Here is a 21,062-nt window from a genome sequence, read left to right as displayed (position 1 = left end):
CTATTCATTACTAAATCCAGAACCAGCAACTAGATCCCTAAGTAAGCCACACCGATGTTAAAGACTCTTTGGACTGTTCCCTACTTAGAATTTCTTGGTTAAGTTATTATTTATCTATCCTCTTAGTAGCCATTTAGAACATAGAAATATGTAACTTAATATACTTTCAACTATCAGGTAAAATCTTTAGAATCATGAATCTGCTTCCTGAACTCCAAAAGCTAAGAATGTTATCAGCTAGCCCTTGGAATCTAGAGATTTCCTTGCTTTGTTGTAAGCTGGTGGCCTGACATCCTCACCAATGGGCCTGTAGGATTTTTATTTATTTTTTAATGGTAGGTTTTCATTGTAAAGGTCTAGGTGGCTTGGAAATCACTATGTAGACCACGCTGGTCTTGAGCTCACAGAAATATGCCTTCCTCTGCCACCCACAAATTCCAACTGAAAGGAAGAAGCCCCACCTAGGGTGTCTTTTGTTCTGTAATTTCAAAGGTCTCTGTAACAGACTTGCCCCCATTAGAGGGTATCTCAGGTAGTGTAAAGACCTGAGCAAGGAGGTAAACAGAGCAGCCAATTTTCCCTCACCAGTCCCTCACAAAGCCTGGAGAACACCTGCCTTCACACAGGCAGGCAGAGCGCTGAGCCTTCGGTGCTGCTCTAATAGGCAAATATTTCCTTCTTTTGTCCCTGGAAAAAGGTGTGTGGACTAGGCTAACCTCAGACTCATTTGCCCACCTTAAAGGCACATGTCACCATACTTAGCTTATATTTTTCTGGTGCTAACTCTGCTTTTAAACTGCAAAGTTTAGAAAGCTCTCCCACCCATAAATATTGGAGATTGCTTCCTCGATTTTTTTCCCTTCTCACAACCTATAAAAGTGGATAATAAAAATTATGTTTATAACATGATACGACACACAGCTCTATGAAATGTTAAGCTAACGAATATGTTCAATATCCCCAAATATGTACTGACTTTGTAAAAACATTCATTTTTGATCTGCTTTCTATGGGTACAGAATTAAGCACTATTAACTGAAGTTATATTCAGACAAACTGCTCTCCATGGCACACAAAATTTTCAAAATTAAAATAATCTAAACTTCTTCTAAGTCTTTTTCCTCATTTAATTGTTCAGATGTAACTCTTCTTTTGCATAGCATCTCTCCTATCTGGGTTAACTGTGAGCATCAATCTCAAAGGTTCTTCCAGGACCAGCAATTATATACTCAAAACAAATTTTAGACACTGAAATAAAGATGGTGTCTCATTGCTTCTCTGTTACACTCGATGCAGGGGAAATGGAGCAGCTATAATGTCTGCATTTACTCTAAGTGTAAGTAACTAGTCACTGTCAAAAACCATCAATCACACCCCCACATCTGCAGCCTGGGTCTGCCTGAAACAAATGAAGAGCAACATCTCTGAGGAGTCAATTAAGAAGGTACATGAATCCAGGCAATTCTTGACTGGATTTTTGACTAATTCCTCACTAATTTCATAAAGCAAAGAACATGGCTCCAATATCCTGAACTGCTTTCTTACTTCTCTTAAGACAGACAATTCACAGTTCACCCTGCTTTTGAGAACTAGTTTTATTGGCATTAATTTTATTCGAAGAGAGGGCGAAACAAAAATATTCTCTGGATTTATCCTATCATGTCAGTAGTATTTGAAGTGCAATTCTTGGCTCTGATATTTATTATTGGGCAAGCGAGCTGATCCTTGGTTTTCTCATTTGGAGACTGAGGCTTACAGATGTTCCTACAGACAGCCACTGAAGATTTAAAGGGGCTGTCTTAGGAAACTTCATCAGCATACCCCGACTAGGTGTGTTCTAGCCTCCTTTCTTTCACTGCAGGTAGAGGGCAGCTGGCCTGAGCAAGACCCATCACAACATGTGATCACTGAGGTTCATTAAATAGGATACCTTTACCGTTTGCCTGCCAAGTACCCCACAGCCCCCACCCCACTCACTATACCTTCCACAAGGATCTAGATAAAGCTTAGCACAGCCACCATTTGTCCCCCAATGTTACTCAATATGCCCCTAGCATTGCTACTGGCTAGCTTGTCACCTATCCAAGAATTCATGTTCTCATGTAAACACGAAGGGACAGGAGTGCTTATTTACTAATGTAGTGACAATTCAGGGAAAAATGGGTTAACTGGCAAGCAGCATACAGTCTTTTGCAAAAGAATTATGCCAGCAAACAGTTCTAAGCTGTAGACAGAAAGTATGCCTTCCTGACCTAAAAAGGAAGGTCCTTCACCACCACTGCCTGTATCTGAAAAGGAGAGAGGTACAACCCTCTGGTTTCAATGGAATGGACTTGGAGGACTTTCAACTACTAATCCTCCTTCCCAGGAAAACACTGGAAAGCAAAGATCTGGAACTAGAGCCGAGCTGTGCAATACTGGCTGCAGCGGGCGTTGAGGGAGGCCACTGCTATCAATGCAGTTGAACAAACCAGCTGCTCTGCAAACCGCAGCAGCGTGCCCGCTAACGAGTATTCTAATAAGATGTCCTAGGAAAGAGAAATGAAACAAACTGTGATTTGCAAACAAAAGATGCTTTTCAAATGAATCTGGCTGTAATGATCCTGCGATTTTATAGAGCAACATACCCCAATGGCAAACATACCCAAAAAGTCACATCGTGTGTTAAATGGAGAGAAAAGGGGAGGGAATGATTGGGAAAAGCTGATAAAGGCAAGGACAAGGTATATTTTGTGCTCGACAGCTCATTAATTTTAAGTGTCGTGGGAACCTGCCAGTTTTATTCCTCCAAGTAATTATCTTTTGTCTTAATTTGTAAGATTTTCAAGAAAGGAAGAGAAGGAAAAGGGAGGTTTTTTTAAAAAAAAAAAAAAAAACCACTTCCCATTCTGTAAGCATGAGACAGAAAGGCATCAATGTATAGAAGCTCACTACAAACCGTCCCCAATTAAAAGAAATAATTGGACTAGCTTCTTTAAGCATCTATCACAGCGAGCCATATTAGGAACCTGTATTGTCCTCAGATACAAATAGCTTTACATAATGAACAGAGACTGATATATTGATTTGTATACACTTACTCTGAAAGTTAAATGCTCTATGGGCAAGTGTTTTCACACCATAATAAACAAAATCTGTAAATCCTAAGCCTGATATTTTCATTGAAGGTCACTTCATTCTTGAAAGGGAAAGATTTCCTTCCACGTAGAAGTGAAAAAGACACAGGCAAGAGCAGTTTCTTTAGTAATGACTTTTACTGCAATTATGTGAGGTGGAAAGCTGCATTTTCATGGAGAAATTCACATTTAAAGCTCCCAAGAGTCCAACATGAATGATGCTGTCCATGAGCTCTGTGCACACACTGAGATGTGGACAGGCTGAAAGCAAACCTATGAAGGAATGCCTAAAACCCCCACATACTCTGGCTGAACAACACTTGTGCCCGATTCCCTAAGGATAAACCAGCTGCCCCTCATCTGTCTTCCAAGACTTGCTCAAGTATTTTGTGTTGTGTGTTCTTCAGAGGACACTATGCAAATATAACATGGGTGATCTTTATGAAAGCTCTTGTTACAATGGCAAAAAGGCACATTTGACAAAAATCAATTCATTTTAAAGAGAGCTGACAAAGCCAGCAACCTGGTCTCACACCCTGCCTTGTTTAATTACTCCTAATAAACAGGACAAATGCGAGCAAGGAGTTACTGGGTAAATGCAGTAATAAAGGAAGAAGTCCCTGGCATTTGATAGAAGTTCTTCCACATTTTGAGAATACTCCCTGTCTCACTTGAGAGCTGATGTGGATAAGTCGGGAACCCAGAAGCACTATTCCAAAAACTTGCCCTGCTTGTAGAAAAGCACCAGGGAGCAGTCAAGAGCTTCAAGACTGAGCAGACACAACAGTCAAACTAACAAGAACATTGTCTAATACCACCCCTCTAGAACAGGGCTGAGGGAGACAAAGGAATCGTTGTTGGATAAAAATTAAGAAGAATGCACTATAGAAAGGAAACGAGATCCACAAGTTTCTGATAGCAAGCCAGGCATTTAAATGTAAGCTTCATGTTATTACAAGCTGTCCTGACTTGAACAAGGCACAGGCTCCATCAACTGGCTGGAATTAAAGCCTTGTTACTGTACAAAGGCTGGCTTCCCTGGAGCCAATTCAACTTTATAGAGCTTCTATTGTCTGAAGACAATGGGATGTCTGCTAACTGGTGCCAACATTTCAGGAGGATTTTACTGTAGCGTGTGGGCACTCTACCCTGGTTTGACCTGGGCCAAAACAGCCGGGTAGCTCAGTAGACCATCATGGCTTAAAGCAGGAAGAGTAGGAAGGACAGTTCAAGTTCCTTTATGCATTCTGAGAATCATCACCAAGCCAAACTCACCAGTTAGTACCTTCAACACTCTCTGAGTAACTAGCTCAAGCATCTTAATCAAGTTCTATAGATTTGCTGTGTCTGCAAAACCAGACTGGGATTCGATCTCACTCAGATGATAATTACAGTAAGAAGAGAAAAATGTGTGCAGATAGTTTGCTTTGTATTATCCTTCCTCACACAGCAGATAAGGGCATGGTATGCAGCTCTGACTGGCCAGCAACTTGCAACAAGCCTCTTAATTGTTTAGATAACAGGCATGAAATAATCAGGCCTATGTACAAGAATTAAAGCACAGAATTTCTTAAGTCAACTGAATTTCCATGCTTCTCTATGGAAAAATTCATATTCTCTAAAGTCACAGTTTGTTTGCCACTGTCAACGATGTAAAAATGGAAATAAATTATGAGCACTGGTGTGAAATAACTACAGACGTGGATACCCACCGTGTAAACATCTGCTACCAATGTAATCAGTAACTCGTGATACTAAGTATAATGGCTGCTAATAACTTTACGATGTGTCAGGCCAACGAAAAGATCATAAATCAAGATAAAGTTTGTCCCTGAAAAATGGTTACCTGATTCTCTTCACCACAAACAGAACACTGATAACATTATGAGCCCTAGGTAACTAATATCCACAATATTCCAGAAGGACCATGGCTAAAAATTGCTAGACAAAGGGATTCCCATACTTCACTTAAGAAAAGAGCAGCCGGGCGGTGGTGGCACACGCCTTTAATCCCAGCACTCGGGAGGCAGAGGCAGGCGGATCTCTGTGAGTTCGATACCAGCCTGGTCTACAAGAGCTAGTTCCAGGACAGGCTCCAAAGCCACAGAGAAACCCTGTCTCGAAAAACAAAACAAAACAAAACAAAACAAAAAAAAAAAAGAAGAAGAAGAAGAAGAAGAAAGAACGAAAGAAAGAAAGAAAGAAAGAAAGAAAGAAAGAAAGAAAGAAAGAAAGAAAGAAAGAAAGAGCAAACATGGATTATTCACAGTATGGTGGGGGGGAGGGAGTCTATGGAATTCTGCATCCGAAAGGGCAATCACACCTAAAGTAAATGGTAAGAATGCTGGCTCCCCTTTGAACTTGAATAAACAATCACAACATACTAGGAAAAAGACCCTGAAATATGGGTATACTCTGTTAATAAGGCCCATTATATAAAGTATAATGGTCAAGGGAAATCACCAACTTCGGAATAAAAACACAAACACACAAACCTACAGTGTGAAAAGTTTGAAAATGCAATTTGGCAAAAACCTAAGTCATTCTTATAAAGGAGATGTGCAAAGAGAATCAGGATCCAAGGTCAGCCTCAGCTTGGAAGCTCATAGAAATCCTGACCTGTTGTACTTCAGTGATAACTTTGTACAAGGAACCCAGGTCCATAATTCCACTGGCTCTAGGCACCAGAGTTTGGCTCAGGCATTTTTTGGATCGAGCTACATGTCTAGGAGTACAGGAACTAGTGTTGTACAATAAAGATCCCAGCACCAGATCAAAGTAGGCTCAGTCTCTAAGGCCTGAACTATACATATACACACATACATGCATGTATACGCACAAATACCTTAATTAGGTAATTAGGTACTGACTACAGTCTTATTTGTTTGGGATTGGGTTGGACCAGGGCTGAGAGGGCTGGTGGCAGCAGCAATCAAAGACAGATTTCTTGTGTCAGGCTACTGTGGACTAGAACAACTTCAGCCTCCTAGACCACCAAGGCTATTCATAACTCAAGGCCAATTTCTGGACCCAATGTATGTGAATATATTTGGTTTCATCTAGAAACTTGCCCAGATGAACTGGAAAAGCTGGTATAGGAGCAGAAGGCAGAACCTAGCCCAGGTACAGCTTGTGATCACTATGGACCCCGCTCAGGACACTATGACAGTCACTGTTTGTTAAGTGCAAAACTTCCACTAAACCTCTGGGACTCTGTCCAGCAGGCCTGCGGGTGTGCTCTTTTGTAAGATGCTGAATGGACCAGAGGAACACAAACTTTAGACAAGGAGAAGAAACTGGGATTCGTGGCCGGACTTCTAGGAGAGCTACCATGGAGAGAGCTCCCAAAGCAGCTGAGGGGAGGTGGAAAATGTCAGCACTCAGTAGAAACAGTTGATTCTCAGATAGCCCTCAGCATATACCAAGCATCTGAGGCACATGAACTTTCTAGATTCTCCTAGCAAATCTAGGCATCCAGATATTTTTTTGAGTTACAGGAAGAGTTAATGACAGTGACAAATATGGCATGTACAACCAGGTAAAATTCAAGAGACAGGTTAGGTGGTGGCATCTCTTTGAAGAAAATTAAATCTATACCATAGAAATGTCTAGGATACAGCTTCAGAAGTGGCTTGGCTTCTAAAACATACTAATTACTATGCCAAGCAGCCTGTTAACAAAGAGAGACTTGAATATTCTGGGGTGTCAGAGAGATAGACTTCATAACTCTAGAAGCATTGCTGATCCTCTAAGATAAGCTCCAGCCTTACAATCCCCTTTTCTTTTAATGGGGGGGAGGGTCAGTGCGAGAGGACAGTCCCTTGCCTCAATAGGAAAGGTGTGACTGCCATTGGCTAAAGGATTTCCTATGGCCACTTTCAGCTGAAGCAATATTCAGGAAAGACCTGAATCTGCTCCTGGCAAACCCCTCCACCACTTCAGATGGAGGGGGCTCATGAGTGCTCGAATGTAATGACAACATATTAAACACATTAATGCAGGAAACTTCTGCAAATGATTATTTTATGGCCATCATAGAACATGCGCCCAGTGGGAACCCAAAAACAATTAATTAAATAATTCCAGCTTGGATTCCAATGGCATGTTGTTTAAAAAGACTTCTGAGAAATATCCCTCCAGAAATAAAGATGTGCATAAAAAGGAATAAAAATCTTTCCTGTTCCTTCTAATTTCTTCTAAAGGAAATAGGAAAAAAACCAAAAACTATTTGAGTAATTAAACTAATGAACTTCCACCAAATTATTCTGAAGGTCACAAAAGCCTACAAATCATTCCAAACTCAATAAACTCTCAACTAGTCCACTTACCTACTTACTATTGATGAGACAAAAAGAGCAAAAGAATTAGAAACACCTTTTCATATCTAAAAAAGTTCCAAATATAAACTTGTATGATACAAGTTTATTTAACATGTTTAGCAGTTTTATTGTGTTGTCTTATTTCAAAAGCTCTACTGCAGGCACCATTTGATGCTCTGAATGTGGAGGAATATTCAGAGATGCACTACTGAAAGGGACATCCCTGGACTCAGTATTTGTTATTGTCACCATTGAGTTGCAATCCAAGGTTAAACTGTAATGCTGTCCAGCTCATTCCAGATTGTGTATTTTAATCAATAAGTCCCTTTCAATTAGGATGGTGCTGCTTGTGAAAAAAATGGGAGACCTGTGTCATGTTTTCAGAAATAAGCTTCTATCAAGAGACACTTAAATCTTCCAGAATTTTAGTGTTCAGGTTTGTTTTTGTTTTCGTTTTTTGAGACACAGTTTCTCTGTAGCTTTAGAGCCTGTCCTGGAGCTAGCTCTTGTAGACCAGGCTGGCCTGGAACTCAGAGATCCACCTGCCTCTACCATGCGAGTGCTAGGATTAAATGTATGTGCCACCACCACCAGCCAGTTGTGTTCAGGTTCTTAATCTAAAAATGCTGATACACTAAGCTCAAGAAAAGGATGCAAAATGTGGTCACAACGAGTTCTTCTTTCCTGCCAGTTTCCAAGAGATCAAGTGCCCTGCCACCAAGCAGCCAAGGGAGACAGTCCCCAAGGGCATTTCAACAAAACAAAGTCCAGGAAGAAGCACTGCCTCTTTGGGCTCCAGACATTTCAAAATAACGCAGTAAAAGCTAAACTGTTCCAAAAAGTTTCTTTACGACACTGTGAACTTATCTCCCTGTGTCCCGGTGGGGGGGCCTGTCCAGAGAGGACACAGACGTCCAGAGGGGACAGAGACGTCCAGAGGGGACAGAGACGTCCAGAGGGGACACAGACTTTTCTGACTTGTCTCAGCACCGTAGCAGACAAAAAGAGAGCCGAATGCTGATCAGATAAGAGAGCTAGAAAAGTGTGAAAAGTAGCGTACTTACCCCAATTTGTCCCTACCCCACCAAAACAAACAAACAAACAAAAACAAACCCTGAGGCATCATCTGGCACGCAGTAGAGACCTCTCCCCTAGCACCTTCCTAGCAGAGACCTAAGGAAGCCTGCGCACACGCACACTGAAGGTCAACCAAGATCCCAGGACATGGAGATCATCTAACTCACCGTTTCAATTTCATAGAAAAGAAAAATGAAAAGGAGGCACCCTTTTCACCCATAAACTATTCTAAATCTAATGTGTTCAGGCAGCAAGAGAGCATATTCTAACCAAAGACATTAATGAGCAAACGAACTAACAAAATAAAAGAACACCTATAGGCACATTTACCAAGAGCAATCTGAAGTTAAAAAACTGAGGTCAGAAGAGGCATGCAGCAGGACACAGTATCATGTCTCGCTTAAATGCAGGCTGTAATAATGCAGAAACCCATTCAGTATAGTGGAAAATCTAAGAGCTAGCCCATTGGTGGGATACCAAAGAGGGCAGCCTAGGAAGCAGTGCTATATGTGAAGCTAATGAAATATGGAGCTTGGCAGGTGTTCTCAGAAAAGAACCCGAATCTGGAAAAACACCTTTGATCCAGTAGTATCATTCTTGAACATCTCTCTCAGCGTAACAATTTAAAATTTAAAATTAGCAATCTCCTTATTCCTCATACCTATCAGGGCATATGAAAGTCTTCTCACCTGCAGTCACAATTATACTTTCCCTAACACAGATATGTTCTAAGACAGGAGGGCAGCGGGCTACCATCACATGCCCCGTACACACCCTCATCCGGGCACTTGAACCTGAATGCCAATGGAAAGGCAGCTCTCTCAATCAACAAGCTTCCATGTTGTGACCTAGAAGACGGACCAGTGGGTAAAAACATTTGCTAGTCCATGATTTAAAAGCTGATCACAAACCTTTGGCACCTTATTGACAATCACTATTAATTGTTTCCTCTTCTGGTGCATAATCTGTACTTCATCTGGCAATTATAATCATTTCCATATAGAACATTCTTCATTTTTTTAAATCTAGAATACTTTTGGTTATACTAAGTTCTTTGTCCACAAAGAGTCTGGTACTTAAATGTCCTGAAGAAATCTGGCTGATACCTACATTGACACCCTTCAAAATTTATTCTGAGCCCTCATACAAAGTCTGCTTACTACTACAGCCTGAATGATGACTTACCATGCCCATTGTGTACATGTTTATGAGTTTTTCCTTTCCTGGGGGTGGACTGGCACGAAGATGAAGCATTATTGTTGGCTGTTTTGACATCTTCTGTCTCGTCATCTTCCTCTTCGACATCCTCCTCATCCTGAGAGCTTCCAAAATATACCATACTGCTGGGCAGCGCAGGAGAACCTGGTGGAATAAGACAAATAATATAGCTCATCAGCACTGATCTTGACCCTTCCAGAAGGAGAAATCCATAGGAGAGGTTTACAAAGTTAGTACCCTAACCACATGCGGATCACATAAAACAAAGCTATTCATCGCTGCTAGCTGCTACCACTTTTAATTTATTTCCAAATACTCCCTAGGAAGTACAACTCCATCTGCCTCCTTTAGCAATTTCAAGCAAAACCCACAGAAGGGTATAATACCATTCATCAAGCACAGCAAATTAAAATTAAGAATCATATCTGCAACATTCCCATGGAAAACAAACCACAAACAGCAGCAAGGAATGAATTACACAAGAAACTGGTGAGTAAAATGAAAACATCCACCCATGTTGTTGGGGGATTACTCTGCAATTATTAATGGGGGAGGGAGAAGGAATTATTTTTTTTCCAAGGTTACTTTCTTATTATCTTAATATAAAAGCCAGGTATAGATTACTCCCAACACATCAAGCACTTACAAATTAGTCTGAGGTTATAATAGGATATGGTAGTATTAAAATTCCTTGGACTGGAGAGACAGCTTAGTAATTAACAGCACTGGCTGCTATTCCAGAAGCTAGGTTCAATTCACAGCACCCACAGGGAAATACTTTCTGGTTCCAGGGGCTCAACCTCCATAGGTGCCAAGTGGTGCACAGACATAAATGCATATGCATACACATATGCATACACATAAAAATAAACTAAAATAAACTCCAATAAAAGACTCATAAAAGTGTGGGGATAAAAACAAAGTGATTTACTCAAAGAATGTTGCCATCTTAGCAATGAAATCAAAGCTGTTAACCCCACAGGAAGGTCACTCTCACATACAAAAACAGTCTACTTCTCCCTTAGCAAGCAAAGTCAACATAGAGGGAAATACAATTAAATCACTGATATGCTGTCTGAAATCAGAGAGCAGAGATAAAGACCTTGGTTTCCCTCCCCATTAAACACCACCAAGTACCATAAGGAGTAATTTTAAAAGTTCTTCTTATACACAACTTGCCTGTGTATGCCTCAAAAGGAAATCTCAAACTTGCTCCCGGGGCTGGAAATACAACTCAATTTCCAGCATACATATGGTGGCTCACAACACCGCCTAACTCCAGTTCTGAGGGATCTAGTTCCGCTTCTGACCTCTAAGGTACCTACTGGAGAATATTTTAAGGTCTATTGCTTTTGTTTATGTTGAATTTGTTTAACTCTGTGAAGCTGTGATTCTTTGCCTGTCTAAAACTACTGATGGTCTAATAAAGAGTTGAATGGCAAGTAGCGAGACAGGAGCAAGGATAGGTGGGCCTGGCTGGCAGAGAGTATATATAAATAGGAGAAACCAGGATGAGGAAGAGCAAAAGAATATGGAGTTGGAAGCCAACCTGGTCTATAAGAGTGAGTTCAAGGAATCCGTCTGGAAAAACCAAAGATAAAGGTAATTAAGATGATTCCCAAACAGAAAAACACACAGTTAGGGGGTGGGTGTCTATTTCTTCCCCATGGTAGGATTCGAGCCCACTACAAAGCTACAGCAAAGACATTGGGAACAAGAGAGGCATTAAAAAGCCACTTTCAAGGTGGCCTCTTCTTGTTATGATACAAGCAAACCTTCATTGGGGCGTTAACTAATAAGAGTTGCTAATTTACCACTAAAAATTATGTGCACTTTCCTTGGCCACCACCACTCATCTCCAATGATGGATGAAGGTGAACCTGCGGAGAATTAAAGGTGTGTGTGTGGTCACGGTGAGAGGGGTTACTCATGTTTTATTTCTGTGTGGAACAAGGAAGTGGTTCATATTCAATGATGATGAATAGTATTATATTAAAATTACAGCACATTTTTCTCTCCTGATAATTCAAGTGCATTGGCGAATATGTAAAAACTGAAGAAGAGAAGGGGGGAGCGGAGTGCACTATGGATCAGATCGGAGGAACCAGAGTACAGATCCATCTGTGCTTTGCAAAAGCTGTATTTCGTTACTTTTCGAAATTAGCTGGCAATGTCTCCACAATATTTACTGAAGTGCAAACCAAATGTTTTCATCTGGACAAAAATCAAACTGTGGTATGTTACAACCACAACAGAAATCATTTTAATCCAAAAGCTTGCTTTTTCTAATTTGGGCTTTGGTTTCTATAAAGTGGGATCCTTCTCCATGAATTATGTACACAGACCATCCCCTTCCTTGCCATTTTCTTCCCCTCACTCAACCAATTCTTAATCTTAAAAAGCAAACAAAGCTCTGCTCTGTTTTGGAAAGGCCCTAAAGGGCTTCCTTTGCACACAGTCTTTTAGGTGGAGAATAAGGGACTGGATTTTGACACAATTAACAACGGATGTCCACTGAGTTGAAACCATTTCTCATGGTTCCACAAAATCAGAAGCTGTAGACAGCAGGAACAACTATAAACATTACTCCATGAATCCAATGACATACATGCCAGACTCGTTCTACACACTTCAACTATTACATATACACTGGAACTCGAAGATGAAGGTTCTTTGTGGTCCTTCCAGGCCAGCTTTTACAATCCTGAAGGATGGGGGAGATGGGCTTATACACCTATCTTCCACATGCTAGTCTTTTACTTTAAAGGAAATCATGCTTATATTTTACTGATTATTTATTTACTTATGATTTATTTATGTTCATGATTTCTCTCCATTTGTGGCAATGCTGAACTGCTATCACTTCTAAAGCAAAAAGAAATACTTTAAATTGTATCAATATAAAAGGAATTCATCAAGTTATAGGAGACACCAGAGTATATATGTTGGTGTGGTATATTAGGGGTAACAGCTTTATCCAAAAGAAAATCCATCCCTTATTGAGAAGAGACCCACTTGCCAATCATGAAAATGGTCTCGGCTCTGGAAGACAATTATGAGGTGTGAACAGTATATTTAGCCAAAACTACTCTTATGACTGCTGTGGAATCACTATGTGAATATATTTTGCTGTGATTGGCTTAATAAAGATCTGACTAGTCAATAGCTGAACAGAATACAGTTAGGCAGGAGAGCCAGACTAGAAGAATGCTGGGAGGAAAAGGGGCAGAGTATGGAGTTGCCAGCCAGACACAAAGGGAACCAAGACATGCTGGGAGACGGGTAAAGCTGCGAGCCACGTGGCAATAACAGATTAATAGAAATGGGTTGCCGAATGGTGGTGGAGCATGCCTTTAATCCACACTTAGGAGGCAGAGACAGAGCTCTGTGAATGTTAGGATAGCCTAGTCTATAGGCTCGAAAGCTACAGAGAAACCGTGTCTTCCAAACAAAAAATTAATTTAAACTTTAAAAACAAGTTAGTAACAAACCTGAGCTATTGGCCTAGCATTTGTTATTAATATTAAGCTGCTGAGGGACAGGAAAACTCTGCCTACATACAACCATAAGGGTGTATGGCAATATATGCAATGGCACTCTGAACAACTCACAGGAAAATCATATTTGGCTATTTCTTCAAAAATTTAACTCATAAATTATACAATTTGTCATTCAGCCTGATGATTTGGCTCAGTGACTAAACATATCTGCTGCCTGAATTTCAACCCAGGATCCATGCTGGTTGAAAACCAAATTTAAAAAAAAAAAAAAAAAAAAAAAAAGCAAAGCTCTCCACAAGTTGTTTTCTAACCTAGTTTGTGAGTCAACCATTACTCTGATTAAATTAATTTAAAAATAAAACATTCCTATTATATAAATGAGGGGATATGCAAGTCTATCTTCTTTCCCAAATGGGATGTAAACAAGTCAAGCTTCTTCTGTAGAGCAGATAGCCCTGTTCACTCATTTGAGACAAACAGCATGGGAAATGACAACTTCCTAGACTTAGGTCCCTCTTGGACACTGCCCAAGCACGTCTTTACCCAGGTGCTGGCCATTTAATCCCTAATATAGCAAATTCCTTGTCTGGAAGTCTGGATTATACTGCCATGTCAATGAAAGCTAAAGGATTCAGCATTCAGAATGGACACCGTTTCCACCAATGCCCTCTGAACAGGTGTAGTTTGAAATACAAACACAGATATAGAAATTATGATGGGACGTGCCTCACAGAAGGGACCATTTTGACCAATAAAGTTCAATCACCAATAACTAACTCTCTCTCTCTCTCTCTCTCTCTCAAGTCTGGGGTGTCTCAGTGTGAAGAAACCACAGCACACAGTAGCTACTATGATGGTGTTCAGCCTGAGTAGCTCCTAGCCACAAAAAAACAATTAGCACAAGCTGAGAAGTGGAAATAAGGAAACTTAGATTTGTGAACTTCCCGTTGCTATAAGCCATCAAGTCTGAACATGAATTTATGATTTATGCAAAGCTTTTTCAAATTTCAAGAGACATTAAAGCATTTTCTGCATGCAGGGCAAAGGCAACAGTAACTTCAGAGGAACCTGTGGTATGAAATGCACAAGCCAGCAAGGTGTCTGGGTACCACAACAACAATACAAGCGCTGATAGAATTCCAACCCCTCCCTCCCATGTACCTCCCTTCAAAGAGTTCCAAAAGGCTCAAGAAACACTAAGTGAGACACTGAGGAGAAAGACAGTATTTTGGAAGGTACCACTGAAGCCAGACCAGCCACCTGACAGGGCAAACCTGGTTGGAGTCCAGCTGGCCTGAAGCCTGGCCTCAAAGTCAAGGTCTCAGGGCAATCATAAAAACATTCATCTTTCTCTGATCAAGATCTCTGAGGTTTCTGATTTCTTCATTACTATACTATGTGTGCTACAGTGCCTTGGGGAAAGCAGAGGCTGGCATGCTAACCACAAAAGCCAGCAAAGCAGACTGAATTCTGTACTCAGAAATTAAGAAGAAATAGCTCACAAAAGTGACCTGAAAACCCCTGTTTACCACTAAGACAGCCAGTCTTCCTCCCCAAAGACTATTTTCTTCCCATTTTCCTCAAGAAAGTTTGCTATTAGCAAGCACCATGCTCGTTGCAATTGGGAGAGTAATTCCTTTCTTGCAGGCAATTAACTCTAATTATATGATCTTTCCTTTTAAACCTCACCAGACTGTACTGCCCTTTTGACAATTCTCCTCCTCAATACCCAAGGTCAGTGACACAACAATGTATACCTTCTGGGTAGGGATAGACACTGTCTAAATATAAAACTCCACTGCTGAGCTGTCAATCATTACCTAGACAGTGTATCTGAAAATCGTTTTGAGATTACCCAGATCTCAATCTAATCCTCTGACCTCTTGGCAGCTCTGTAAAACAGCAAATAAATGTACCTGAATGGCCACCCTCTCAGACGGTCACTAGAACCCATTTCACACCTACTAGTTTTAGTTTAATCCCTAGCAACTCTGACTACAGAAACCATAATAACCCATGGGCTGAATGGGGAATAAATCAGCAATCCAATACCCAAGCACACATAGAGGGAGAGCTAGTAATGGCCCTCACTGGCCTCAGACTGCTGTGGCCTGGGCATGGTAGAGTCAGTCTTGCCCCTAACTGTTGCTGCAGTTCCACCCCCATATCTCCAGAGACTCCCTTCACTGGGCAGAGCTGGGAGCCTGCACTGTGGTAGCCATGGTCATAAGAATGAACTGTGTGCTGTCTGTGTTTCATGAGTCCCCTTCAGGAATCCTCCTCATTTGCAGTGCCCCATAAAAAGAAAAATGTAAACAACCTGCCACTGCTCTGCAACATTAAGCTCTTTTAAATCTCTTAATAATTATGGTCAGAACAAAGACATGAAGACAGAACTCATTAAGAATAACGAGATTGGTGACAGGAAATGCAGCCACGGTACTGTGTTGCCTCCTGCAACATACATACAAGGATCTTTCCCCAAGCGCACCCTTGGAAGATACAAATTATGCCTCTGGCAAGAAACGTGCTCCCCTTCAGAACTGTTGTTTAAAGATAAATGACCAGCAGGGCAAACATTTCAGGTCCTGCTTCAGTATTCATTCCACCCTGCTTCCTTAAGAAGTTCTAGGGTGTGACATCAAGTAGGAAAGGAAAGAGAAGCCCTGCTAGTTTGGCTGACAGTGCACTGAAGCTAACCAAGCCAAATCACTACTAGGTTGTATGGACAATAACTACAGCAATCCTATACAGCATCTCTAGCCACAAGGTTTGTTCTTATCCTTAAAGGAGTTTTCAAGAGAGGTCTTTGGCTCTAATGTTATCAATGATAGAAAACAAAGAAAGTTTAAAGAACTCTAATCATTCGCTTTCTTGTGCCCCATCACTTAGTCAATATTCCAAACTATTAAGGAAAATACCTGAAACCTGGAGAAATGACTCAAGTCTTTGTCCAAAAATATTCCTTCCATGTATTTTATTTATTCCAGACTTTCCTCTTTAAAAAATTAATAATTTACCAAATGTTGGGGGCTGGAGACATGTCTAAACACTTCCTATGCCCCAGATCAGTTTGTTGCACACCCACATTAGGCAGCTCACATACCCGGGAACTACATTTTCAGAGAATATACAAGGATATCTATTCTTTGAGGGTAGCTGAGAGTGTATACACAGCACATAGGCTCATATATGCACAGGGGAAGGAAGCGTGGGATTTTTGAAAAAATGAGACCAATTTCTCTCATACTGTCATCTATGGATGACTGTCTACATTCTCCAAAAGGAAGAAAGACAGAAAACAAGCAAACAAGCAAGCAGACTAAGAAAAATAAAAGGTTTCCAAACTGTTGCCTACCTAAAAATGCTACAAATTGCATAGAGGTTGACATAAACATATCACACTGTGAATCCATAATTAAACAAATTTCATAATTTCCACAATACTTAACACAGAAGTATATAGTTACTTTTCAAAAAAGAATGAGATATACTTTCATGACATAATAAAAAGTTTAACAACTTATTGTACCTTAAAATTCAAATTCAAATAATTATTGAAAAAGCACATACACAGCCCCGTACACTACAAAATACAAGTTTTCCATACCCAAAGCCATTATATTATAAAATAAGAGTAGGGTCCACCAAGAATCCAGGATAGGCAGGGTACAACATCTATCCTCTAGGGCTTATACAATTCAACAAAGAAACTTATGAGAGGTCTGTCTAAAAGAAAAGACTTTGAAAGCTAACTTTTAATAGATGAGATCAAAACCTGTAAGGAAAATAGAAAAGGAATATAATAAAAATTCACAGCCGGGCGGTGGTGGTGCACGCCTTTAATCCCAGGACTCAGGAGGCGGAGGCAGGCGTATCTCTGAGTTCGAGGCCAGACTGGTATACAAGAGCTAGTTCCAGGACAGGCTCTAGAAACTACAGGGAAACCCTGTCTCGAAACCCCCCACCCCTTGCCAAGAAAATCACATGGTAAACCAGCTAAGAAAAAGCAAAATGTTTTAGTTGCCTGATTCTCGAGGTAGAGGAATACAGTCATTGGTCTGTGGCTCACTTATTTAGAGCTTTGCTAAAAAGGCAACTGGCTATATAAAAGGTTATTCTCTTAATACTGAAATCTCAAGGCTGTGTGCTTGGTAAAATTTTATTCAAGTGTTATTATTACATACCCCACCCCCAACCACTCACAATAGAGGGGATAGAATTTTTAAAACAATTCACATACAGAAAAATATGGTGCATGCAGACACACGCGCTCTGCTCTACTTACTGTTGCTCAGACAATCCTTGATTCTTACCCATCTTCAACACCTAATTACAGTTCATTCTTGTTAAGATTCACATAACTAAACTCCATGATGGCAAAGCAAATTTCCATTATCTTAACACCAAAATCATTTTCCTAGCTGGTTGTGGTAGCTCATAACGTTAATCCGAAAACTCGGGAAGCTAAGTTTAAAAAAATAATTAAAAAAACAAAAACAAAAACAAAAACAAGCTTCTGAGGCTTTGAGGCAGGTCTAGATAACAGCATCATCAAATCCAGGTAAGCCAGACAGAGTCCGACATTCTCTATCAAAAACACCTAAAGTGAGACTGAAGAAGTGGCTCAGGGGTTAGAACACAGGATATTCTTGCAGAGGACCTGGGTTCAAGACCCAATACCCACACATTAGGTTACAACCATCTATAACTCCAGTCCCAGGGAATGGACAACATCCGGCTGCCTCAAGTACTGCATATATGTGGTACACTTGCATGAGCGCAAGCAAAACACCTAAATACGCACACACAAAAAAGCAGAAGAAATCATATGTGGAGGCTGGAGAAATGGCTCAGAGGCTAAGGGCACTGGCCGCTCCTGAGTTCAATTCCCAGCAACCACATGGTGGCTCACAAACATCTATAATAAGACCTGGTGCCCTCTTCTGGCCTTCAGGCATACATGCAGGCAGAACACTGAATATACAATAATTTTTTTTTAGAAAATGAACAAAATATGTGGCATATACACACATAGGCATGCACATCTACACATAAAGAAAAAAATAAGCAAAAAACTGCAGAACCGAGAATGGTGCCGCACATCTTTTTAACTCCAGAACTCAGAAGGTAGAGGCAGGCAGATCACTACAAATTCGAAGTCAGCCTCATATACAAAGAATTCAGCAAGGGTTACATAGTGAGGGCCTACCTTTACAAAACAACAAAAACCTACCCTCAAATCAAACAGAGAAATGATGACAACACTGTGACATCATCCGTACTGCAAGCTTACCTCGAAGGCAGAGAAAGGTAAGAAAGTCTTCTGTCTTAGGCTTCCTTTTAGAGAGGTCAGAAATTTGAGTAGCTGGCGGGGGTAGCAAAGGCTCCACTATCTTCACTGGAGTTGTGCTGGGACTATTCGGCTGGGATTGAGCAAACTTCCTTTGTGCTTGCAGCCTGGGCCTGCAACAGCAAAAGAAAACTATATTAAGCAGAGACTGGAGCATACAGTCCTGCATATGCAGCAATAAAACCATGATACAGGAGGAAAGAAAAGATAATCTCTCGAGCAAACTCTTAGGAATTAAATCTCTACATCTCTCTCTTACTTTCATAAATCACTGCGTGTTTTATCGCTCAGTAAATCTGTCTAAGGGGCTATTTTATGTGTAGGCATAAAGTGTGTGTACACTGTGGATAGAAAGGGATGGAGACAGGAGGACCATCAGTACAATGTTAGCATGGACTCTACAGACTGTCTCAAAAACAAGAAAAAAAATGTTTTATCACAAGAGATGAGTAGTCCTAATGACCTCAGGCCACATATTGAACAGTACTGGGTTTCCATCCACTATTTCTCAAGTAGACATGATTTCCTTCCCTTATTGTGCGCCCGAGACCTAGTTTACTTCTCTCTGTCTCAAATAAAAAGTAACCCACCTATAATCCTGAATTTAGTCATAACTGGGAAATAGAGATCAGTGGCAGAGTGAACCTTACCATGCAGTAAGAGCCAATGAGATGGCTCAGTAGGTCAAGGTGTTTTTATTACAAAGCCTAATCCACAGGACTCGGAAACTGTTCTTTGATCTATACATCCTCACTGGTATATAAAGGTGCATGAGTGTGTGCAAGCTGGAATTAAAAGACTGTGTGTAAATAGTCCCCAAAACAGCTCCAGACTAGTAATTATGCCTAGTATTTGGAATAAGTGTTCAAAGCCTACGTGTGTAGAGGGGTGTTAATAAGCTCCCCCCCGAGCTGTATTGGGGGAGTGAGGGGGACAAGAGAGGAAAAAGAATGAAGTCATGTATGGAAAGGGCAGATAACACTCCAAGTCTGATGTTTTTGATGGAGAAATAAGAAGCATGCTAACGTTTTTAATAAGTTCTTTTTATTTTATTTTATTATTGATTTTATTGAACTATACATTTTCCTGTGTTCCCTACCTTTCCCCTCCCCTTTAACCCTCTCAGGTGGTTCCCAGAAGCATGCTAACTTTTAACAGGAACTGATTTGTATCTCAAAAGTCAGATTCAGTCATCCTAAAAACCAATACAGAAAGAAGGTAAGACAAGACTTCCATAATTATTTTTTAAGGACCAGGAGACTACCACATCGCTGCCATAAGTGCACAACTTTAATTAAGCACGTGGAGGTGGGCAAAGCAGACTGTATGTTCTTCAGAGACTGCCTCAATGCATGGATATGGGAGACTAAGATGCACAGATGCAGGGGTCAGAAAGGAGGAGGAGCCAAGTCCCTGGTCAAACCACTGGAACTGTATCCAAAAAAAGATAGACCAAGGATTGGTTCATCACCAACACCCAACAACAGAGCCATATGAAGTATGGGAGTGACTCTTTTGGTACCTACCATGTGAAACATAACCATCCATAGACATGGTCTCTTAGGCCAAGGAAGAGGTTCCTCTTAGGAACCACGTGAGCTGACAGCCCTACATTTTAGAGTATACATCACCTGTACTTCTTGATAAAGCCACATGAACTTCAGCGAAAAGAATCTCCTCCCCTCCCATTCCTGAAATTACATGCAACGAGCTGGGTTTCCAGTTTCCCTCTTATTTGGCATTAGGTATTATTGCTAACAGCCAGATAAAGAAGTTTGCGTCCCCTTGAGGTCAAGATAATACAAACCCAAAATCCTACCGGGAAGAAGACTGAGGCATGACCAATCCAAGCAATGCAGTGAGGATAGGGGGATGGCTCAGTCAACATCTGCTGCACCAGCAGGAGGACCTGAGACTGAGACAACATGTTCATGAAAAAGATGGACTGAGGGCTATGACTCCAGCACTCACAGAGGCAAAGACATAAGAATACCTGGGGCTCTTGCCCCCCCCCAACTCTAACTCAATCAATGACCTCCAAGTTCAATGAGAAACTCTGTCTGAAAAAAGTAAAACAGAGTCATCAACAAAGACACCTGAATTTGACCTCTGGACTCCATACACATGTGCGCATACCATCCACACACCCCCAAATTCTTTATAAATCCTTGAGGCTATTTAAAAAACTGTATCATAGCATGTTTATGAAAACAGACATGTACACCCAAGTACTGGGTTGCGGAGGCAGTTCTCAAAACTTCTTTGCTCTAGTTAGGTTCAGAAATTAATTCGGCAGCTATTATTTTGAAAGTTAGCAAATTGAGAAAAGGCTCACAAATAAAGTCATGGTGAGCCCAAAATGTACATATGGATTTTTTTAATCTCTTCTCTCTCCTTTCTTCTTTGTCAAAGATGGATTTGAAAGTTAAGTAGGAAGCTTTCCATAAGGAGCCTCCCATGAGGGAGGAGCACTCTTTCT

The 21,062-nt window shown here is 40.8% G+C and overlaps 1 protein-coding gene across 1 annotated transcript in view; it reads right to left on the bottom strand.

Moving 5' to 3' along the window:
* Jarid2 (jumonji and AT-rich interaction domain containing 2) overlaps positions 1 to 21,062 on the bottom strand; it is a 186,018-nt gene that overhangs the window by 35,556 nt on the left and 129,400 nt on the right. The window contains exons 4-5 of the mRNA XM_038335118.1: positions 18,527 to 18,696; positions 9,698 to 9,874 (exon numbers count right to left, since the gene is read on the bottom strand). Coding sequence (XP_038191046.1) covers positions 9,698 to 9,874; positions 18,527 to 18,696 — 347 coding nt within the window. The remainder of the gene's footprint in view (positions 1 to 9,697; positions 9,875 to 18,526; positions 18,697 to 21,062) is intronic.

This window comes from Arvicola amphibius, chromosome 6 (genome assembly GCF_903992535.2).
Source record: "Arvicola amphibius chromosome 6, mArvAmp1.2, whole genome shotgun sequence".
In the NCBI taxonomy this organism is placed as follows: Eukaryota; Metazoa; Chordata; class Mammalia; order Rodentia; family Cricetidae; genus Arvicola; species Arvicola amphibius.
The sequence above is the reverse complement of the archived record's forward strand: the minus strand, read 5'-3'. Positions and strand labels throughout refer to the sequence as shown.